The sequence below is a fragment of the Haemaphysalis longicornis genome, unplaced genomic scaffold, assembly GCF_048455015.1.
Source record: "Haemaphysalis longicornis isolate Haplotype H1 unplaced genomic scaffold, Haemaphysalis longicornis Haplotype H1 scaffold_5, whole genome shotgun sequence".
Classification (NCBI taxonomy): domain Eukaryota; kingdom Metazoa; phylum Arthropoda; class Arachnida; order Ixodida; family Ixodidae; genus Haemaphysalis; species Haemaphysalis longicornis.
Window position 1 is genome coordinate 156,743,326 of NW_027526385.1, and position 18,304 is coordinate 156,761,629.

General features: G+C 49.9%; 1 protein-coding gene across 2 annotated transcripts in view; it reads right to left on the reverse strand.

The window, feature by feature from the left end:
* Nucleotides 1-3,710: 3,710 nt before the first annotated feature.
* Nucleotides 3,711-18,304, reverse strand: part of LOC144138784 (BTB/POZ domain-containing protein 6-like) — a 34,623-nt gene continuing 20,029 nt past the window's right edge. For both annotated transcript variants that reach the window (XM_077671249.1, XM_077671248.1), the window contains 2 exons: nucleotides 16,912-17,132; nucleotides 3,711-4,599 (listed from right to left, as the gene is read on the reverse strand). In XM_077671249.1, the coding sequence (XP_077527375.1) occupies nucleotides 3,942-4,599; nucleotides 16,912-17,132 (879 nt within the window). In that variant the 3' untranslated portion in view covers nucleotides 3,711-3,941. The remainder of the gene's footprint in view (nucleotides 4,600-16,911; nucleotides 17,133-18,304) is intronic.

Here is an 18,304-nt window from a genome sequence, read left to right on the forward strand (position 1 = left end):
GCGCAGATCGGTTTCCGCGCACGCGAGGGACAGCTCACCCTGAACAAAGCAAAAAGCTTTTTAGGCGCCGTGAACACGACCTTGACCCCTGAACGCTGCCCAACTTCCTTGAGGTTATGCGAGATTTTTTGCATGTATGGGATGACAGCTATCTTTTATTTAGCGCTTGTTTTCCGTCTGACGAAGAACCAACACGCCGAAACCTTTTCCCTTCTGGTGTATGGGTCGTCAACTAAAACAGCGTTCCGAATGCTTGACCCGGTGCTACACTTGGGGCTTCGTCTCGCATCGGGTGCTTTTTGCCCTAGTCCGGTACAAAGACTGTATGTCGAGTGTACAAGTGGATCCTTTGAAACCAACGGACGTACATGAACTTGCTTTATGCTTTTAAAATTTCATCGCTGAACTAGCATCCTTTTTATCCAGCCTGTAACAATACATCCACATCTCTGCTGTTTGTAAATAGCCCATCCGTTCCTCTGCCCTTTTCACTTAGAGTGAGGGAGCGAGCCTCGGAACTCAGCGCTTAGTTTTTAGATGTGTACATATCATATTTTACAGACATTTTTCCTCCCTGTAAAGTGCGCCCTGTGTCCTGCGACCTTTCTTTTATGAAACTTGACAAAAATCGGGTACCACGAGCTGCAATACTGTAGCACAGCACTTTCTGTCTCTGCAGTTTAAATATCGACGGGCAGAATTTTACAGTGACGCTTCTAAAACCTTCACCATGGTGTCCTGCGCTGCTTATGGTCCGAATTTTACTGCAGCCAGAACCATGAGCGTACACAGAACCATTTGTTCAGCAGAAGCATATGGAATTGTACTCATTGTACAACAGAATCTTGAAAATCAAATTCGCAATTCCATCATCTATACAGATTACTTGAGTTGTACATGCACTATTATTGCACAAGCCCCCCAAAACCCACATAGCTATTTTTGTGTTGAACACCATTATGTCTGTCTATGCGCAAAAGCATCAGCTGCTCCTCTGCTGGTTCCCAGGACACGCTGGGATCGCTGGGAACGAGTTGGCAGACGAGTTGGCCGGTGCTGCTGCACTCAGGAGCACTGTAGACATAACAACGGTACCCTATACAGACCTCAAGCTACACATAAGACAACACTTGCATAGAACATGGCGAGCACACTGGAGTGAACAAACAGACAAGAAACTACATGTAATAAAGCCACGCTCTGGACGGTACACAGCTGACTCACACAACAGATACACGGAAGTCGCCTTGGCTAGGCTACGGATAGGGCACATGCATAATTTTGCTAAGTCCATCATTTCCACGGATTCACTTAGCGTCGTATCTGCTCACGGGATCTTCTACACCCCAGTGCAGCAGGTGCGGAGAGGCCGTATCCGTAGTTCGCGTAGTCATTCAATGCAAGGCACTCGACTCTACACGACGCAAATATTTGCCTGAACTGTAGACAACACATATCGCTACACCCATCACACGTCTTGGCCGACAACCCAATGTTTTCTAACAAGCGTGTTTTTTAGTTTTTATCAGAAGTCAAGTTTTTACATCTTCTTTCATATGCATAATCACACCGGCCCTATACACCAGCCGCCTTTATGCATTCGCTTCACTTTTGTTTTTACTCGACAATTTAGTATTTAATTGCACGTCTTTATCAAATAACTTTGTGTCTGGCGCTCTTTGCCCTAGTTGGTTGGCCTTGCGCCATTAAAATGCAACCATCATCATGATTACGTGATTTGTCTTTTAACCAATTTAAGAAAAACACGGTACCCACAACTGCCATTTTGCAGCATTTTAAATATCTCCAGGAGAAATATGGGCGGCAGAATGTTTTAGTGATGCGTCGAAAACGTCCACTGCGGTGTGTTGTGCTCACACGGACCCAACCTCAATGCTTGAAACTATGATTGAATTCATGCATTTTTACGGCAGAAGCATATGGTATAATTCTTGTTTTAAATCACATTACGGAACATAATAATGCTAACTCCACCATTTTCACGTATTCACTTAGCGTTGTGTGTACGTCATCATCCCAAAGGTCTTGAAAAAATTATGCTGTCAGTCTCATTTTTAAATCTCCGATGTCAGCATATGCCTCAAGTCTGAGTTTGACCGTCTTCTGTGTTCCAGGCCACGCTGGGATCGCTGGAAACGAGTTTCCTGATGAAAGGGCCTGTGCTGCTTCTGGTGTACTCAGATACACTTTCGAGATAACAACAGTATCCCACACTAACCTCAAGCCAATTTCACCTATAGCTGCCAACTAGCAGCACAGCAGAAATATTGGCTATGGACTTTTTGCGTTTCGAACGGCAGTCGCAAGTATGACTTCAGGGGACGCAGTGAACTCGCCGGTACACTTACTAGAGGCAAAATAATAGCGAGAGGTTGTAAGCTGGACCAAAAGGGTTTCAACTATGATATTCAGGACCCGCCGCGGTGGCGCAGTGGCTGGCAGTGCACTTCTGAGCATGGGGACGCGGGTTCGATTACCGGCCGCGGCGGCAGCTTTTCTGATGGAGACGAAAAGCAAAAACGCCCGTGTGTGCGAGATTTCTGCGGACGCTAAAGATCTCCAGGTGGTCAAAATTAATCCGGACCCCTCCACTACGGCGCGCCTCATCTCCTGCGTTGCGTCGGCGCGTTAAACCTACCATCAATCAATATGATATTCAGGAAATGGTTTTGGGCACACACCGGCACTGTAAATGGACTTTATATACGGTATACATTTTAGCCTTCTCAATTCGAAAGGGAACACGTAGGCGTTTGTTGCCATTTTTTATGCTTGCGATGTGGGGTATTTGATTACAGGTAATGAAAGGTGCCAGGGGTTAGTGAAGTTTAACACACCGAAGCTGCACCTGCATGGGCTCTAAGGTGCGCCGGAGTGGAGGACTCCGCATTAATTTTGACCACCTGGGAATGTTTAATGTGCATGCGCCGACATCCCGACATACGAGCGTTTTCGCTTTTCGCCTCTACCAGAAAAGCACTCACTGCGGCCGGAATCGAACCCGCGTCTTTGGGCTTAGCAGCAGAACGCTACAGCCACTGAGTTGCCGCGGCAGGTAAGAGGCCCGACGGTTTTTTAATCCAGCAAAAGGGCAAAATGGTTACTGAAAGCATACGAGACAAAAAAAACTTATCGGGCACTTGACTGCTTACCTGGCTTGAAGGCGACTCTGAGAATTATCAAAGACTTCTTTACTGCTACATCGTTTTTGCGGCCCTTTTGTCTTTTTATTCGTTTTCTGACACGAATTACTCCGACAAGCGGACCGGCTACACTTCACGCTGAAGCTTCTCCACAGCTAGTGCTCTCCTCCGCGTTGACCCGTTCTTCGCACGTGCCGCCACGTGCATGCATCAGGCTAATTCAAGCTAATTCGAGCTAAATTCAAGATTAAATTCGGGCTAAAGTCAGGCTAAATTCAAGCTAAAATCAGGCTAATGCGAAGGCGCATGCATCAGGCTAACTTAAGATAATGCGAGCTAAATTCAGGGTAAAATCGCGGTAAACTCAGGCTAAATGCCAGCTAAAAACTGGCTAATGTGAAGGTGCGTGCATCAGGCTAATTCAAGAAGAACGCATCGGGCCAATTCTTGTGCTATTCTGCCTGGGTATCGGCCGAATTATCGCTGCGGTTAGAGCACTTGGCTCGTTATATAAAGACCTGAGTTTAAATCCCACACGACCCAGAATGTGTTTTGATTTTGTTTATTTTCTTTTGGAGCGGTGGCCATTTTAAAGGGACGACGGAGCCTTGTCGCGCTTGATGATACATCCAAGGGTTCCGTCTTCATAAAAAGTTTGATTCTGTTTATCACTCTACGGTACCACTTGTGGGTGCAGCGCACCGATTAAGGCTTTTGAAATTCATGTCTTATCAATAGAAGTGTACTTGTCACGTAATGTAACAACACCACCACCATTCACGGAAAACGTTTTGCTTGGAAGACTACCTGTGTTATGCCATTTGGTGTCGTGCGGACAGCGTCACCTCCAACTCTCTGGGTTCGCACGTCACAAAATCCCGCAGGCAATGGCATCGAGCCTTTCGACACAATATTGGCGAGTATAGCAAGAGCCTCGGCGTCTGTCATGATACGCCACGTGTTCGGTCCCCTGACAAACTCATCCGCTGTGAGCGCGAGAAACCGGAGCTTCGGAAGCAAGGGGCGCATACACTCCCCGACCATGTCGGGAAGCCGATCTCCCACAACACCCTTTCCCACGCATTGGGTCGTCGCCCACCTGTACACGATACTCACAAGCCCATTTTCAGTAACATTCCACACGTTGTCCAATATGTAGTTCACTGTCTGGGCGCTGCAGGAAATAAACGCTCTGGAGTTGAGTACTGATGCGCCCTGAGAGCGGAGCAAAATCTTGGCAGGGGCGTCCGCATCACTTTCCCCGGAACTCAATATGTGATCCAGATACGAGCAAACATCCTCAGGCTTGAGGTTTCCCTCGATGTAAGTCGTGCATCTGGTGACCAGGTCTGTGACCAGGTACTTCGCAGCCGCGGTCCTCGTGTAGTAGGCATCGCTGATGCTGTTTGCTTCAAATCGCCCGGTGTAGAAGTATCTGCAAATTCAGTACATGTACAAAAAGAAGTCAATTGAGATTTTTTGCAGTCCTTGTTCATTTAAATGGCGTTGGAGAATACATCTCTGAGTACCCGCAATATAGCGAGTCGGGACATGTAACTTTTTGTGCGCACACACATAGATTGGTTGTTTTCCTAGCCAATCAATGACGTAATGTGGAATAATTAACAGGTCCTTCTCACTCTCCGCGTGATGCCCCCTTGGGAGGTGGGGTCTTGGTAATATAACGCAGGCGTTCGGGGTTTTGGGGGGATTAAGCGAATCACTCTTGATGCGGGCTCTGCACGAATGCTGATATCCCATGCTTTGTAAGTATTACTTGTACATTTATTGTAAAGTTTAGAATAGACCGCCGCCTGCCACGTGCCACCCACGAAGGAGCTACCATCGTCGATTTGTGAACTGAGGTGCTTAATAAGTATGCAAGTTTCTAATTTTTTAAAACACATAGGTTGTATAACGAATTCTTTTTGGTTGCAGAGGTAGCTAGTGTTCATTGCTACAAATTATTTGCTGAATGTTGTCATGCCTGTGGAACTCTACGTCCAATTTAGTTATCATTGTTTCGATGAGCACTCACAACTTGTCTGAGATAGCTATAATTAAAGCCAAGCTTCCTTGATCACACTGATGGCGACCGTTCCGTCAGGAAAACGCACTGCGGGAAAGCCAACTGTGCACATTGCATTTTACAAACGACGACAAAAAAAAAAAAGCGAAGGCACGGCAACCGCATTTAAAAAAAAAAAACTGGTTCATTCCTCTGTCATAGGAATTTGCAAACCCCGAAAGTGAAATGTGCAGCGAAATCGGCAGCGACGTCTTGCTAGCGGGTCGCTTTAGGGAAAGCGCGAGCACTTCGGTCCTTCTTTGTGGCGTATACGGAGAAGGAAGAGGAGGAAAAGGCAAACTTTATTTAGCCAAGCTCTGTTACGGGGACCTGGTGGCCGCTGGCTTCAGCCTGGTGGCGACAATGGCAGCCCGACTCGTCAGGGAGGCTTGAACTAGAGTGAACTAGAATACTTGGGTAGTGGAAAAAGCGGCGGCTGCTCCCCACGGCGCCCTTGAAGCCAAACGTGTTAGCCGCCGCGCGTGGCGCTGGTGTGCCCCGCCCGAGGAGATCCCGAAGCGGCGCGCGTTGATCGACGGGCCGCTATGCTGCTGTTCGGTGATTCACGCTGTGTTTTGACGTTTTTTAACCGCTGCACATGGTCTTTTTTGTGTATAATTACAAGAGGAGCCTTGCAGGCACTGCACTGATCCTTAGGTGTTCTTGGTTCTGTCTTTTATTGGTAATACGGACAGAGTGTTATGCGTGCGACGGTCTCTAATCGCAGAAGGGCCATGGCTCATGCAGTTTGAAAGGATTGTGCAGTATTGTGGGGTGGGACTGCACCCCTTATAAATTTATGTGATTGCTAGAAATATTTTATATTTACGATTTGTTCTACCCTGCTTTTATTTGTTGAGTTCCTAACTGTTCATAATTATCTTACGTCTGCAAGACGTGGGCAGCACATTTAATGAACTTGTGCATTTCTAAAGCGGTAATTATTTTATGTTAATGGATACCAGCGTTCCAATGAACTGTGCACTTTTAAAATGATCGCGCGATAAAGTGTGCCATGTGGTGCTTTTCTTAGAACTACGCACGGTTGCGAATGTTGATGCTTTTCGCTGACTTGAGTGAAGTTTTTAAAATGTATCGTGTGTGTTGCGTGGATTAGTGCACTGCAAGGGCCAGGGCCAGGTAGCACGCATTTTCTCGGGTGATGGAGGGAAAAGGATCATTAGGACACGCCTACATGGTGTGAGATAAGGTGGCGGGAATGCCACATGATGGGCAGTTCGGGGAGGGAAATAAAGACGGGTGAATGCGACGGAGCAGCGCGCGACAGGGGAGGCTGCCTGTCTGCAGAAGGCGCCACGTGCGGTCTTGCACGTTGTCGAGACTGACGTGAGCAGGGGGATATACACACGGCGGGCGATGCAGAAATGGGTCGCTATGTCATGATAACTGAGTAAGCTATCTCTAGCTGATCTGGCAGCGCGCGAGGGGACGAGGCTGGCGCCGGCTCGGAAAGTGAACCCTCGAATAGGCCGCCTCATTACCTCCCAGCCCGGCGTGAGCAGGGGTCCAGATTCGTTCTACTGAGGTGGAGGGGAAATTTTGAGATAGAATTTTGAGTGCCTGTGGGGATAGGAGCCACCTGGCGAAAGTTTTAATGGCCGTTTTCGAATCGGAGATCACAATTGTGGGAGTCGGCCGGTGCGTTAAGGCAGGCGCTATTGCCGCCTCTTCCGCCGTTGCAGGATTGATGGTGCGCACAGAAATTGAGTCAACTGGCGGGGCATTCGTGCGGTCAATGATTGCTACCGCATACCCATCATGGTGGCGGTAGTCGGCCACGTCCACATAAAGAATGTCCGGTCGTACGGCGAGTCGCTTACTGAGAGCGCGCACCCTTTGCTCCCGCCGCCTCCTGTGGTAAGTTGGGTGCATATTGCGCGGGAGTGGGCGCACCAGGATATTAGAATGGATATTTAGGGGATTTGAAGCTTGCTGTCTGTGATTAGCGGAGCTCGTAAGCCGAGTTGTCCCAGAATGTGCCGTCCAGTAGAGGTGCCTGATAGCCGTTGCAGCTGACCTATGCGATGGGCCTCCACCAGCTCCTCCGCGAGGTTGTGAATTTCCAAGCTCTCAAGTCGGGCAATGAAAGTGTACAAGGGGACCTGTAATGCAGCCTTGTAGGCTTTCCTGATCAGACAATGAATTTTCATTTTCTTCATCTCAGTGGGAGTGACCTGAAGGAAAGGCAGTGAGTATGTGATGCGGCTTACGACAAAAGCCTGCACCAGTCGCACCCTGTCTTCCTCCTTACGCCCTCTGTTGCGGGCGTTTATGCGTCTAATGAGGCCGATTATTTGATTCACGTGCGAAGAGAGTAGGAGATGAACTGAGTGTTAGCCCGGTTACGCTGAATAAGAAGGCCCAGTATACGTATGTTGTTTACCACCGGGACAGTGATGTCACCAATTGTACTTTGTATATCCGGGACGGACTTGGAGCTGCTTTTTGCCGGTAAAGGAAGGAGTTCAGATTTAGTAGGGGAGCAGTCAAGTCCGGCTGCGCGCGCTTCCTCGATGACAATTTGGGCTCCAGTTTGTAAAGTTTCCTCTATGTGTGCATCGCTGCCTCCAGACATCCAGAGAGTGATGTCGTCCGCGTAAAGGCTGAATTTAAGGCGAGGAATTTTCTCAAGTCTCTGGGGGATGTTGAGAATTGCAAGATTAAAGAGGAGAGGGGAGAGAACGGCACCCTGAGGTGTGCCAATAGAGGGAATATTGATGCGGTCCGAGATTGTTTCCAACCTGAATAACCGCTGTGCGCAACGTGAGGAAGCTTCCGTGCATGGATTATGTGTTCAAGAACTTTACCCATGCACGACGTAAGTGATATCGGCTTGAGGTGATCCATGGTGAGAGGTTTTCCTGGTTTGGGGATGAGAGAGAATTTTGCGTGCTTCCATGACTGTGGTAGTGTACCTAATGTCCAAAAATGATTCAAAAACTTCTTGAGAGTCGAGATTGAAGGATCGTCCAAGTTACGTAACATTTTGTTAGTACTCCCGTCTGGTCCCGGGGCTGACCCTGGGCGGATGTGGAGTAGAGCAGCTCTTACTTCCGCCTCCGTGATATCAGCGTCAAGTTCAGCGTTGGCCGTTCCTTGGTAGAGAGGTAGATCCAGTTTCTCCTCCTTGGGTATGTACAAAGACTTGGCCGCGTCAATGAGCTGTTGGTTCGTGCCCAGGAAATTATGAGCAATAGCAGTGCGCCTAATAATTTGGCAAGTCTTTGATCTTCCAGGGTCTAAAAGATGTCTAAGAATAGACCACGTGCGTTTCATGTTCAAGTGGCCTTTCATCTGGTCACACAGTTGACTCCACTGATTCTGCGCCAAATCAGCAGCATGGGATTCAATTTGTAGGCTCAATTCTGCCATTTTCCGGCGGGGCTGACGATTATGTTTGTTTTAAGTGCGAATGCACTTCTTAAGCGAGCCTGAATCGTCCGCCGCCGTAGTCCGCATAGCAACAGCTGCGGGTGCGCGCGCTCCTCGTCTTCCCTAGCAACGGGGGGAGATGGGCGCGCGCTGCCTGGCCGCGTCCCCATGGCTCATTCTTGTTGTTGTTCCTGCTGACATGGCACATACCCACGTAGGGGATTGGCCAGGAATCGGGCGTGAGAAGGGCTAATGCACCCGCTTAAAGGAGTACTGACACGAAATTTCAAAGCTGAGATCCGCTCTAGCAATCAAGTACAACGACAACACAAATAGGTGTCTGTGAATAAATGCATCTTTCTTTCTTTGTAGGTGTGTGTGTGTGTGATCTCTCTTTCGCGAACATTACCGAACCGCGCAAATTCAACTTGTGCATTCGCACTTTCACATTCTTCCCCTCGGGGAAATGCGGGGAATTTTTTTTTCCATCGGCACTGTATTCCCTTGAAGGCCTCCAACAGGTGAAGTAGCCGGGAGTCCACTATGTCCGACGAGATTTCAGGGTCTAATTGGTGGTTACTGAGGTGAGCATCGGGAACTATCTGGCCGACCCAGTCCTGGAAAGTGTCAGTCTGAATTTCTGGCTGGGATAGTTAGCGCGGGCGTGGCGGAAATCATTCCAATTTGTTATCTGGGTATGTCTGGGTCGCGGTTTGATGGAATGGGCGAGGGAGATATCTGTTTGAATAATGAAGTGACCACTACGCAATGATCAGTCAGTACAGCTCCAGCGGACGTTATGTATTCTATGGGTGAGGGTGAGGTCCGGCGCGGAGTCTTTTTGAACGCTGTTGCCAAGTCTAGTCGGTATCTTACCGGCAGTCAAATCAACAGAACGTAATTTCAGCCGTAAATTAGTTTTTAGCGTAAATTAGTTATCACAAGCCAGAAGCACACCTGTAAATTACTGCCTGTAGTTTAACAGTGTACGCTTCAATATTACACGCCAGTGTATGCTACATGCACGCATAAATACGTGGGCTTACAATATTTTTTTTTTCATATAATGCTAACACGTTCGTTTGTGCACCACTTGATACGACGTAATGGGAGCCTTTTTTTCGCCGTTTGACTGCTCAATTTCGTAACTGGGTTTTACTACACCCAGCTACACCCAAGCAAAACACCGCAATACGTACATATCGGCCGCGCATGGTGCGCACGGGCTTCAGCTTATAGTGTGTACGCACGGAAACAAACACGCCTAAAGTAAAACGTACACTGATTGGCGTACACTGCAATAATGTCCCAAAAATTAGCATTGCACATTCTGCAGCAGGTTGTTTGCCCAATAAGGCGGGGTTGTTCTCAAACCACTTCCTTGCGGCCTGAGCCATGCAAAGCGGATTGCCTCGCACACAGCGCTTTTTACACCGCAGCAGACACCCTGAAACGAATCGAATGTTGTCTCGCGATCAGCAACGTATGCATGCATTTATTTTTCAAGGAAGTAGTTGTTTCAAGCGGAGTTATGGGCTTTCAGGCCGCTACTGATGCTGGCACGCATGTTGCTACGGGGGCCCGATCACCGTCTCGTCCGCCATTGCCGTTTTCCGCAGCCCCACCTGTAGGGGCTGGAAAGAGCGGATTGACAACAATGTAGCCTCCACAGTGCTGCATACAGCTTGTGGTATGAACTATAGGGTGATAGCTGCAGTAGTTTTTGTTTTGCAGCGGTAAAAATTTCAAATTTTTCGCTATCCGCTCCACGCTCCAGTGACCCGAGACGGCTTCGGAAATTTTTCTGAGGAAGGGGAAATTCGTTTTCCATAACTTCAGATATGTTTTCTCCTTTCGACTCCACCGTTTTTTCGAGTCGACCGTTTTTTCGGACTCCAAAAATTTGGACTTTCTGTATACTCCAGACTTTCCCGAGGAACCGCCAGTTGTCCCATAGGAGTAATGTACGTAAGCAACGGATATTTCGGACAAAATTAAGCCAAAAGTTCGATTTTCCGGTCATTTTTTTCGACAGAGCAATGGTGCAAATCCAGGGCGATGCAATTTTGAATCATAAGCCACCTGGCTTGCTATGGGATTTGGTATGACTCCCACCGGAATAACGAACTGATCTTGAAGGTCATAATTTTGAATTTTGTTTCCGGCGGAAGTAATCTCGAAAGCCGGAAACGGGCCATACTTCACCAGTTTTCATTTAGGCACCAATTTTTCGAGGCACCAGATGACGCTGACTATAAGTAGCAGCATCATCATCAGGTTTTCCTGGATCGCGTGTCGTGCAGGTTGTTCTTTTACTTGATCGGTAGTCATTGTGGTAATTGTGGTTCACGGGGTTAACCCCATTCCTCACACGAAAGAGAAGACGGAACCATTCGCAACTTCTCCAGTTCTGTTGAGTCCGTTTTTGCGACTGGCCGATCTTTCGGACTGCGTTATTATTCGATTTTTCGTTCCTCCCCAGGTCCGAAAAATCGGTCGGTTACTATAGGCCTCCTGCGCTGGAGTTTTGGTGACATGCAGCACCCCTAGTGGCCGACGCCTCTGGGTAGTACAAAAGCAGACGACCCTAGCCGCCCTCCATGCGTTTTCTATTACAAGGCAGAGTGAAAGTTGGTTGCACTTAGTTGAATCGCTTTATGGCGCGTTTAAATGACTGCATACTGCATGAAAGAGGCCTTAAAGTAGTTGTAGAGGCTAAACAAAATAATATCCGCTCAAACAAGCCGATTTATCGGCTTTATTTTGAGCGAGCTGTGGCGGTCGTCGCGGCGTGGGACAATATCGCCAGGTCGGGTGTCCTAACTTCCTGACGACGATTACCGTTCTTTCTTCTTGCGTGCGGTCGACATAGGAAAGTTCACGAGTAGCATAAACGCGGAATGCTGCTCATCCTATAGCCTGAGGTAACTGCAAAAGGTTGCTTCAGCGGGAGCATGCAAGCGAACCCAAGAATTGCGCAGCCGACTCAGCTGACACTGCTGGCCTGGCACCGTCTTGAAAACGAGTGGAAATTTTGTTTTGTATTTTGCCAAACTAAATTATCCTTGCGTAACTTTTTACGCCGCACGATTTACGAATGGCAGGGTACATATGTATACAAGCTAGTACGTGAGGCATTGCGTGAAATAAACAAATTATTCGCTATTAAAGGACGCAAAACAATCACCAAATCGCACGCCCTCTGCCTAAAGAAATGTGTACTTCTATATTTACATAACATAACACAGCCGCATACACGGCGTGGCCCCGAATATTTACATACAATCATCACTGACTCTGTTGGTTATCTAATTCGTTGCTAAGAATCTGAACGCCGACACGCCAGTTTTGTCCTCAAATGGAGTTAGACGGCAAGACAAGAACAGAAAATTGGTCGCTTCCAGTTGAATTGTCCTCATCTTCATACTTCACCAGATTATTGTCAAATATTATTGGAGATTCGCTGAATTTTTTCGCTTTGCATTCAAAGCCCCCCTCCTCTTCCCACCCGATTTGCCGTCCAGCCCTCCGCCGTGTCGGCTGCATGCAACTTGGCCCTACACTTCAAAACGTTGCTGACCCTCATTCTAGCCAATAAGTGCGAACTGGGAATGTATGATGCAGGAGCGTAATTAAGTAAAGTGAGCACACACAAGGAAAGCGAGCGGCCTCTCGGTTCGCCCGACCACTTTGTTTTACGGCCACTAATTTCGGAATCGCAAAACAGATTTCACGATTCTGACGCTTGCTGAATACTGTCACTGAGACACGCAACAAAACGGCAAGCTAACGCTGCACCATGTATTCGTAACGGCGAAGCAAACGAGCTCTGTTTAATGAACGTGCACGCTGTTGCAACCGTGTCATCCCAGCGCTGACACCAGTTGTTGCGACCGTGCGGGGGCACCCGATCCGTGTTCCGTGGCCTCCGACATACGAGTGGTAGCGTGTATGATGCGAGCGGCCAGCCGCTGTTGCAGCCGTGAAGAAGTCCAGAGCAGTAGGATAACGTAACTGTTTACTTCATAGCGAGAGGTGAGCCGAAGCCAAAAAAAAAAACATGCAATGCCCCGACGGGCGAGGTTACAATACAGGACTCGAGCAAAGCGACCGCATGGATTCGCTGCTCAGACAGGAATGAATTCAGCGTTTGGGCTGCTTCTATTTATACCCAAAAGCAACAATGGTCAAACGCGAACAAGTAGCCACACGCCACGAACATCACAGACACACACAACGCTCTTTCCACTGTTCGTGAGCTAGTGATGGCCTCGCCGCACGTGGCGTCCAAGAGAGGGGAGAGAGTGTCCCTGAACCGTGCGGGGGCGCGCTATGGAATGTTGATCGCGCCGATAGCGAAACGTCTGAGCCGGGCATGTCAGGGCGTGACTCACCGACGGGCTAGCACCTGACGGCAGTGGGGCGCACGTCCGTGAGGAATCTGGGCGTGCCACTGGCAACCGCGGGAGGCGCGTTGCAATGCGAGGTGTCTGACCCGGCATGGCGAGACACGGAAGTACGATTCACCGACACGCGGGCGCGCGTGGTTGATTCCCACGTGGTGGCTGATGCGGGAAAATACGGTGGCGTTGGCCGATTCGTAACAGCTTCTCCGCCGGGGGTCCGAGATCCCGATGGATAAGGGTCTTCAACCGTTGTCCGGAGGGATGCTTTCGTAGTGAAGTGCTCAGCAGACGCTCGAGTCCAGGCCTGGGATGTACGACGCCGTGCTGGAGCTTCAAAGGGCCGATCACTGGATGAGTAGTGTCTCCCCAAGAACGTCTCTGGCTTGGTCAGGCAAGCAACAGAACAACACAGCAAGACACAACCGCATCGCCGGCAAGTGCGAAGACAAATGCACACTGAAGATCTACCAGGCTTTTAGTTGCGAAAAAATACGCAATAACTAACTACACTAGCTATATTTTAGCTCAGCAGTACTTTAGACGAGTGCACAAACTTGAAAGGTGACATTTCGCGTGATTGGAAATGTCCCACACACACAAAAAAAACGTAATCGTAAAGGGCGAAACCTGCTTCAGGAAAACAAAGAAATTGAGAAAGTCAGGCGTCTACAGGCCACTTCTCGCGCCGAGAGCTGCGATTTGAGCTCTCGTAAATGCCCTGAGCTTTTCCCTTTCGGTACCGCACTTTAGGTGCAGCCGTTCTCTCAACGCTGCTCTGACCGCGTGAAATGACACCGGTCGTCTTGTTCGACAAAGGTCGAGCGCGCAGAGGATCGAGCGGGATTTTCCACCGTTTATACGTTAGGCGCCCACTGCTTCTAGGCGGCGTTCCCTTGGCGCGATGCCAGCTCACAGCTTTACCCCTTGGCGTGCCCGCACTGAAACACGTGCCACAAGTACGCGCACAAGTTTTCCCTCTCTCCTCATTGCTCACCTTTTCGCGAACGTGTTTGGCAAGCGAACAACGGAACGCGTTTACGTTCACTTCTCTAGGCTGGTCGGTTCCCGACTTCGGCTCAGCCACAGGCGACACCGGAACCTCAACTAGCTCAGCCGATGTTGGCCTATCGACGGGAGCATCAGCTGGGAGTGAAACGGGCACGACGAGCCCATTAGACACCTTGCAGTTCCCAACAGTCACTACCTCGTCGTCCCTCGCGCTTTCAGCGACAGCCTCGGCACGCGAAGACCGAAGCGTGTTCCCGTTCTGCTTCCTCACCGCCAGAACTACACTACAACCAGGCTGCCCTGTCTCAAAAGACGGCTCAGTTGCCCGCGTCGCCGGAATCTCTACCAACTCGGCAGGTCTTCGCTCGAATTCGGTTACCTGAGCTGGTGAAAGAACAGAATCGGCTGGCTCAGTGGCGAGATCGTGATTACTCCCAACTGAGCCGTGCAAACCATTCGCTGCCTCGGCAGCAGGCTTTGCCACAACGTAGGTCTCTTCTGAACTGCCGCCGTCCGAAGAACCAACCTCCGTTTCAGCGGACTCGTGTTGCCTTTCGGTAGCCTCGTGGTTTACCCACTCCAGCGAAACCTCGCTATCTCGCGAAATGTTCATGTTCAGACCGGTATCCGCTTCCAAGGCCTCCCGCGAATTGGAACCGTCCGAACACTCCGCCGAGATCTCCAAAACAAACGCCGGCACATTATCACACTCAGTGGACGCGCACTGCCCCCTGCCGCCTCTGCAGACAGAGCTAATGCGCCTTCGTTATCTCTCTCAGCAACGTTGTCGCGCTGCTGGGCCGCAACCGTCGCTTCTGACCCGCGCTCCCGAGCGTCTGCTACTGGCAGCGCTGGCACGGTGCTTTCCCCGACAACGAGGTCTTTTTCCAGCAACAATTCAAACTCAGGCTTCGCTTCTTCCTGCTCGAGTTGAATTTTGTGCTCTAGGTTCTTGTTCTCCCGTTGGAGTCTCTCTCGCGCGAGCTCCTTTAGTTCCCGTTCGAGGCGCTCGAGCTCGAGGTCATACCATCGCATCTTTTCCTCGTGCTGACGTTTTCTTTCCTCGCGTTCCTGCCTCTCGAACTCCTCACGCTGGCGCTCAGCCTCTGCCTCGACGGCCTGACGTTTCGCGGTCTCCCTGCGATTGATCAGCTCAATGCATTCTGACAGCTCCTCATCGTCAGCCCTGACAGCGAGTATAGCCTGTATCAGCTCTGGCTGTCTCAGCGCGTCCGTAACATCCAAGCGCAACTCTTTTTGCAAGCTCCAACAACTGCGGTTTTTTCAACGCCTTCAAATTCATCGCCGGCCTAGAGTACTGCTTTCCCACTGCTCCAAAAAATGTTTTGCGCGAATAACCCACGCGACAAAAACACACGCCCTACCAGCTATCCTCAGAAGCCTGGTAAAACTCAGTGAAGAAGAGTCCCGCACTCACCCTTGACCGCCGTGAATTCTGCGAAGTCCGAAGCCGCCTTGACGTCCGTGGTGTTGGGTCTCGCACCGCTGGCTCCAGGTGTTACGACGTTGTCATCCCACCGCTGCCACCAGTTGTTGGGGCCGGGCGGGGCCACCCGATCCGTGTTCCGTGGCCTCCGACATACGAGTGGTAGCGTGTATGATGCGAGCGGCCAGCCGCTGTTGCAGCCGTGAAGAAGTCCAGAGCAGTAGGATAACGTAACTGTTTACTTCATAGCGAGAGGTGAGCCGAAGCCAAAAAAACATACAATGCCCCGACGGGCTAGGTTACAATACAGGACTCGAGCAGAGCGACCGCATGGATTCGCTGCTCAGACAGGAATGAATTCAGCGTTTGGGCTGCTTCTATTTATACCCAAAAGTAACAATGGTCAAACGCGAACAAGTAGCCACACACCACGAACATCACAGACAGACACAACGCTCTTTCCACTGTTCGTGAGTTAGTGATGGCCTCGCCGCACGTGGCGTCCAAGAGAGGGGAGAGAGTGTCCTTGAACCGTGCGGGGGCGCGCTATGGAATGTTGATCGCGCCGATAGCGAAACGTCTGAGCCGGGCATGTCCGGGCGTGACTCACCGACGGGCTAGCACCTGACGGCAGTGGGGCGCACGTCCGTGAAGAATCTGGGCGTGCCACTGGCAACCGCCGGAGGCGCGTTGCAAAGCGAGGTGTCTGACCCGGCATGGCGAGACACGAAAGTACGATTCACCGACACGCGGGTGCGTGTGGTGGATTCCCACGTGGTGGCTGATGCGGGAAAATACGGCGGCGTTGGCCGATTCGTAACAACGCATAGTGCGCAGATACGCAAAGAGCGGTGCACCGGAGCAGACGAGCCTGCGGTCCGCCGGACTCGCTGGCTTTTTAAAACGCGATCATCGCCGATTGCGTCACTCTTCTTTTCTGATCGGCTGTTGCTGAAAAGTCCTTCACCTAGAGTATTAGTTTAAACTAGAAGTTTCACTTCAAATTTCCCTTCGTACGACCATCGATCGGTCGACCTGCGAGTGGCAGAGCGCCGTCGCAGTCCCGGAACTTTCGTCGGTGCTGCAAACGTATTTAGCGCAGCAAAGCTTTGTCCCCTAATGCCAAGTTGATCGCCAGAAGAGATGGGACTCGTCGGGGATGGGCTGGTGATCATGTCGCACAACAATCTGGAGCATCGACCTCATTTTGCTTCTGTGAACACGGGATCCTATGGGACCCGCGCAGCGCCAACTAAGCAGCGCAGGCCTATATATAAAAATTTTGTCAAAGTTAAAGATGTCGACCGGACACTCCTGTCCCACCTCTCGTAAAAACACCGTAAAGTCCACTAAGAGAGTGAAAGATGACTGTTTTTCGGCAGTCTGCTATAGCTGGATTTACCGTGGATTCACAGTGGTATTTACCGAAGCAGACCGTGGAAGCCGTCTGGATGCAAGTCCGTAATGACCTCCTTTTCTTCCTTGGAGAAACCACCGTAGAACAGTGCCTTGAACACTTCGTTCTGCAGGGCCAAGATGAGCCGGTGCGCTTTGAACGACCGAATTACGCCAGACTGTTGCCACTTCACCACAAACTCCACGTCGGTCAACTCGGCCTCAGGCCCGAGAAACCTTTCAAACGAAAGCTGAAAAGGAAAAGGCGGGAATCAAATACTTTTGGTCACAGTGCAACAGCCAGCCCGTTAGAAAGAAGTACGTCCTCAAAACCTTTGCAACGGTTTGGGCAAGACTGCACTGGAGCACGACGGATGACGACAAGAAGCGGATGAGAAACCAGAGCAATTTACAACTGATATTCTGTCCACTGACGCAGAATCTTGTGAGAAGTCACAAAAGTATGAAAACATCGAAATATGCGCCCATGCATTCCGTACACATTGTTAACCAGCGAAGCTGTAACTTAACCTTCGACTCTGCCCGCACTGCCCTCCGCCCCAACCCGCTGTCGTCACTCGAGCTGTGCGTTTCACGCAGGAGCTTGCTGCGCGCGCGCCCTGCTGCGAGCGATAATTTTGTCGCACCCTCCGATGCGCCGTGCCCACTTCCCCGTGTCGGTAGATGTGAGGGTGTGTGTACGTCATATACATAGTAGAAACAAAGCCAATCTATCTCCCCTTCTAACTGCCCTCCAACCTTTTTCGCACATGCGCATGGGGCTGCCGCTGAGGTGTTTTCTGCGTACACGGAACCGCCATTTTTTTCGCCCAGTCTTATAAAAGGTACTTGAACGTTCTTGAACGCACTTGAAGATACTTGAACATACTTGAACCAACTCACCCAAACCTATACCTTGCTATAAAATGCAGCTTTAAAAACAGCGGCAATAGATTAGTCAACAGCACGCGCAGAAGTCGAACACTAGTACGTAATTTGACTGCCTGCCATTGCATTTCTAAAGCAAAACAATCGGGGTTACTAAGCACCACAGTCACTAATTGATTATGTGGACGTATCTTCCACAGATTCCTCTAGATCCCTCAATCGCTGTTTAAAGAAAGAGCGGAAGATTCTGCTGCCTTGCAAGTGGCATGGTCGCTGAATATTACGCAATATAGAAAAAATGCTTGCTCCCGTTACAGTGCCTTTCTAGGCAGAATTTCCTGCCTCAACGAACGATGTTATTATGCTGTGGTATGCACATTCAATCATGGCCCTGTTTATCAAACGGCAGTCTTGCCGCACGGTACACAATGTACAAAGTTCCCAACACCACTTATCGTCTACTTGAAAACGCTGCCCTGAGCACAATTCAGACACTTCGTGCGGAGCTTAGAAACATCATTTGCTTTCACTTTGT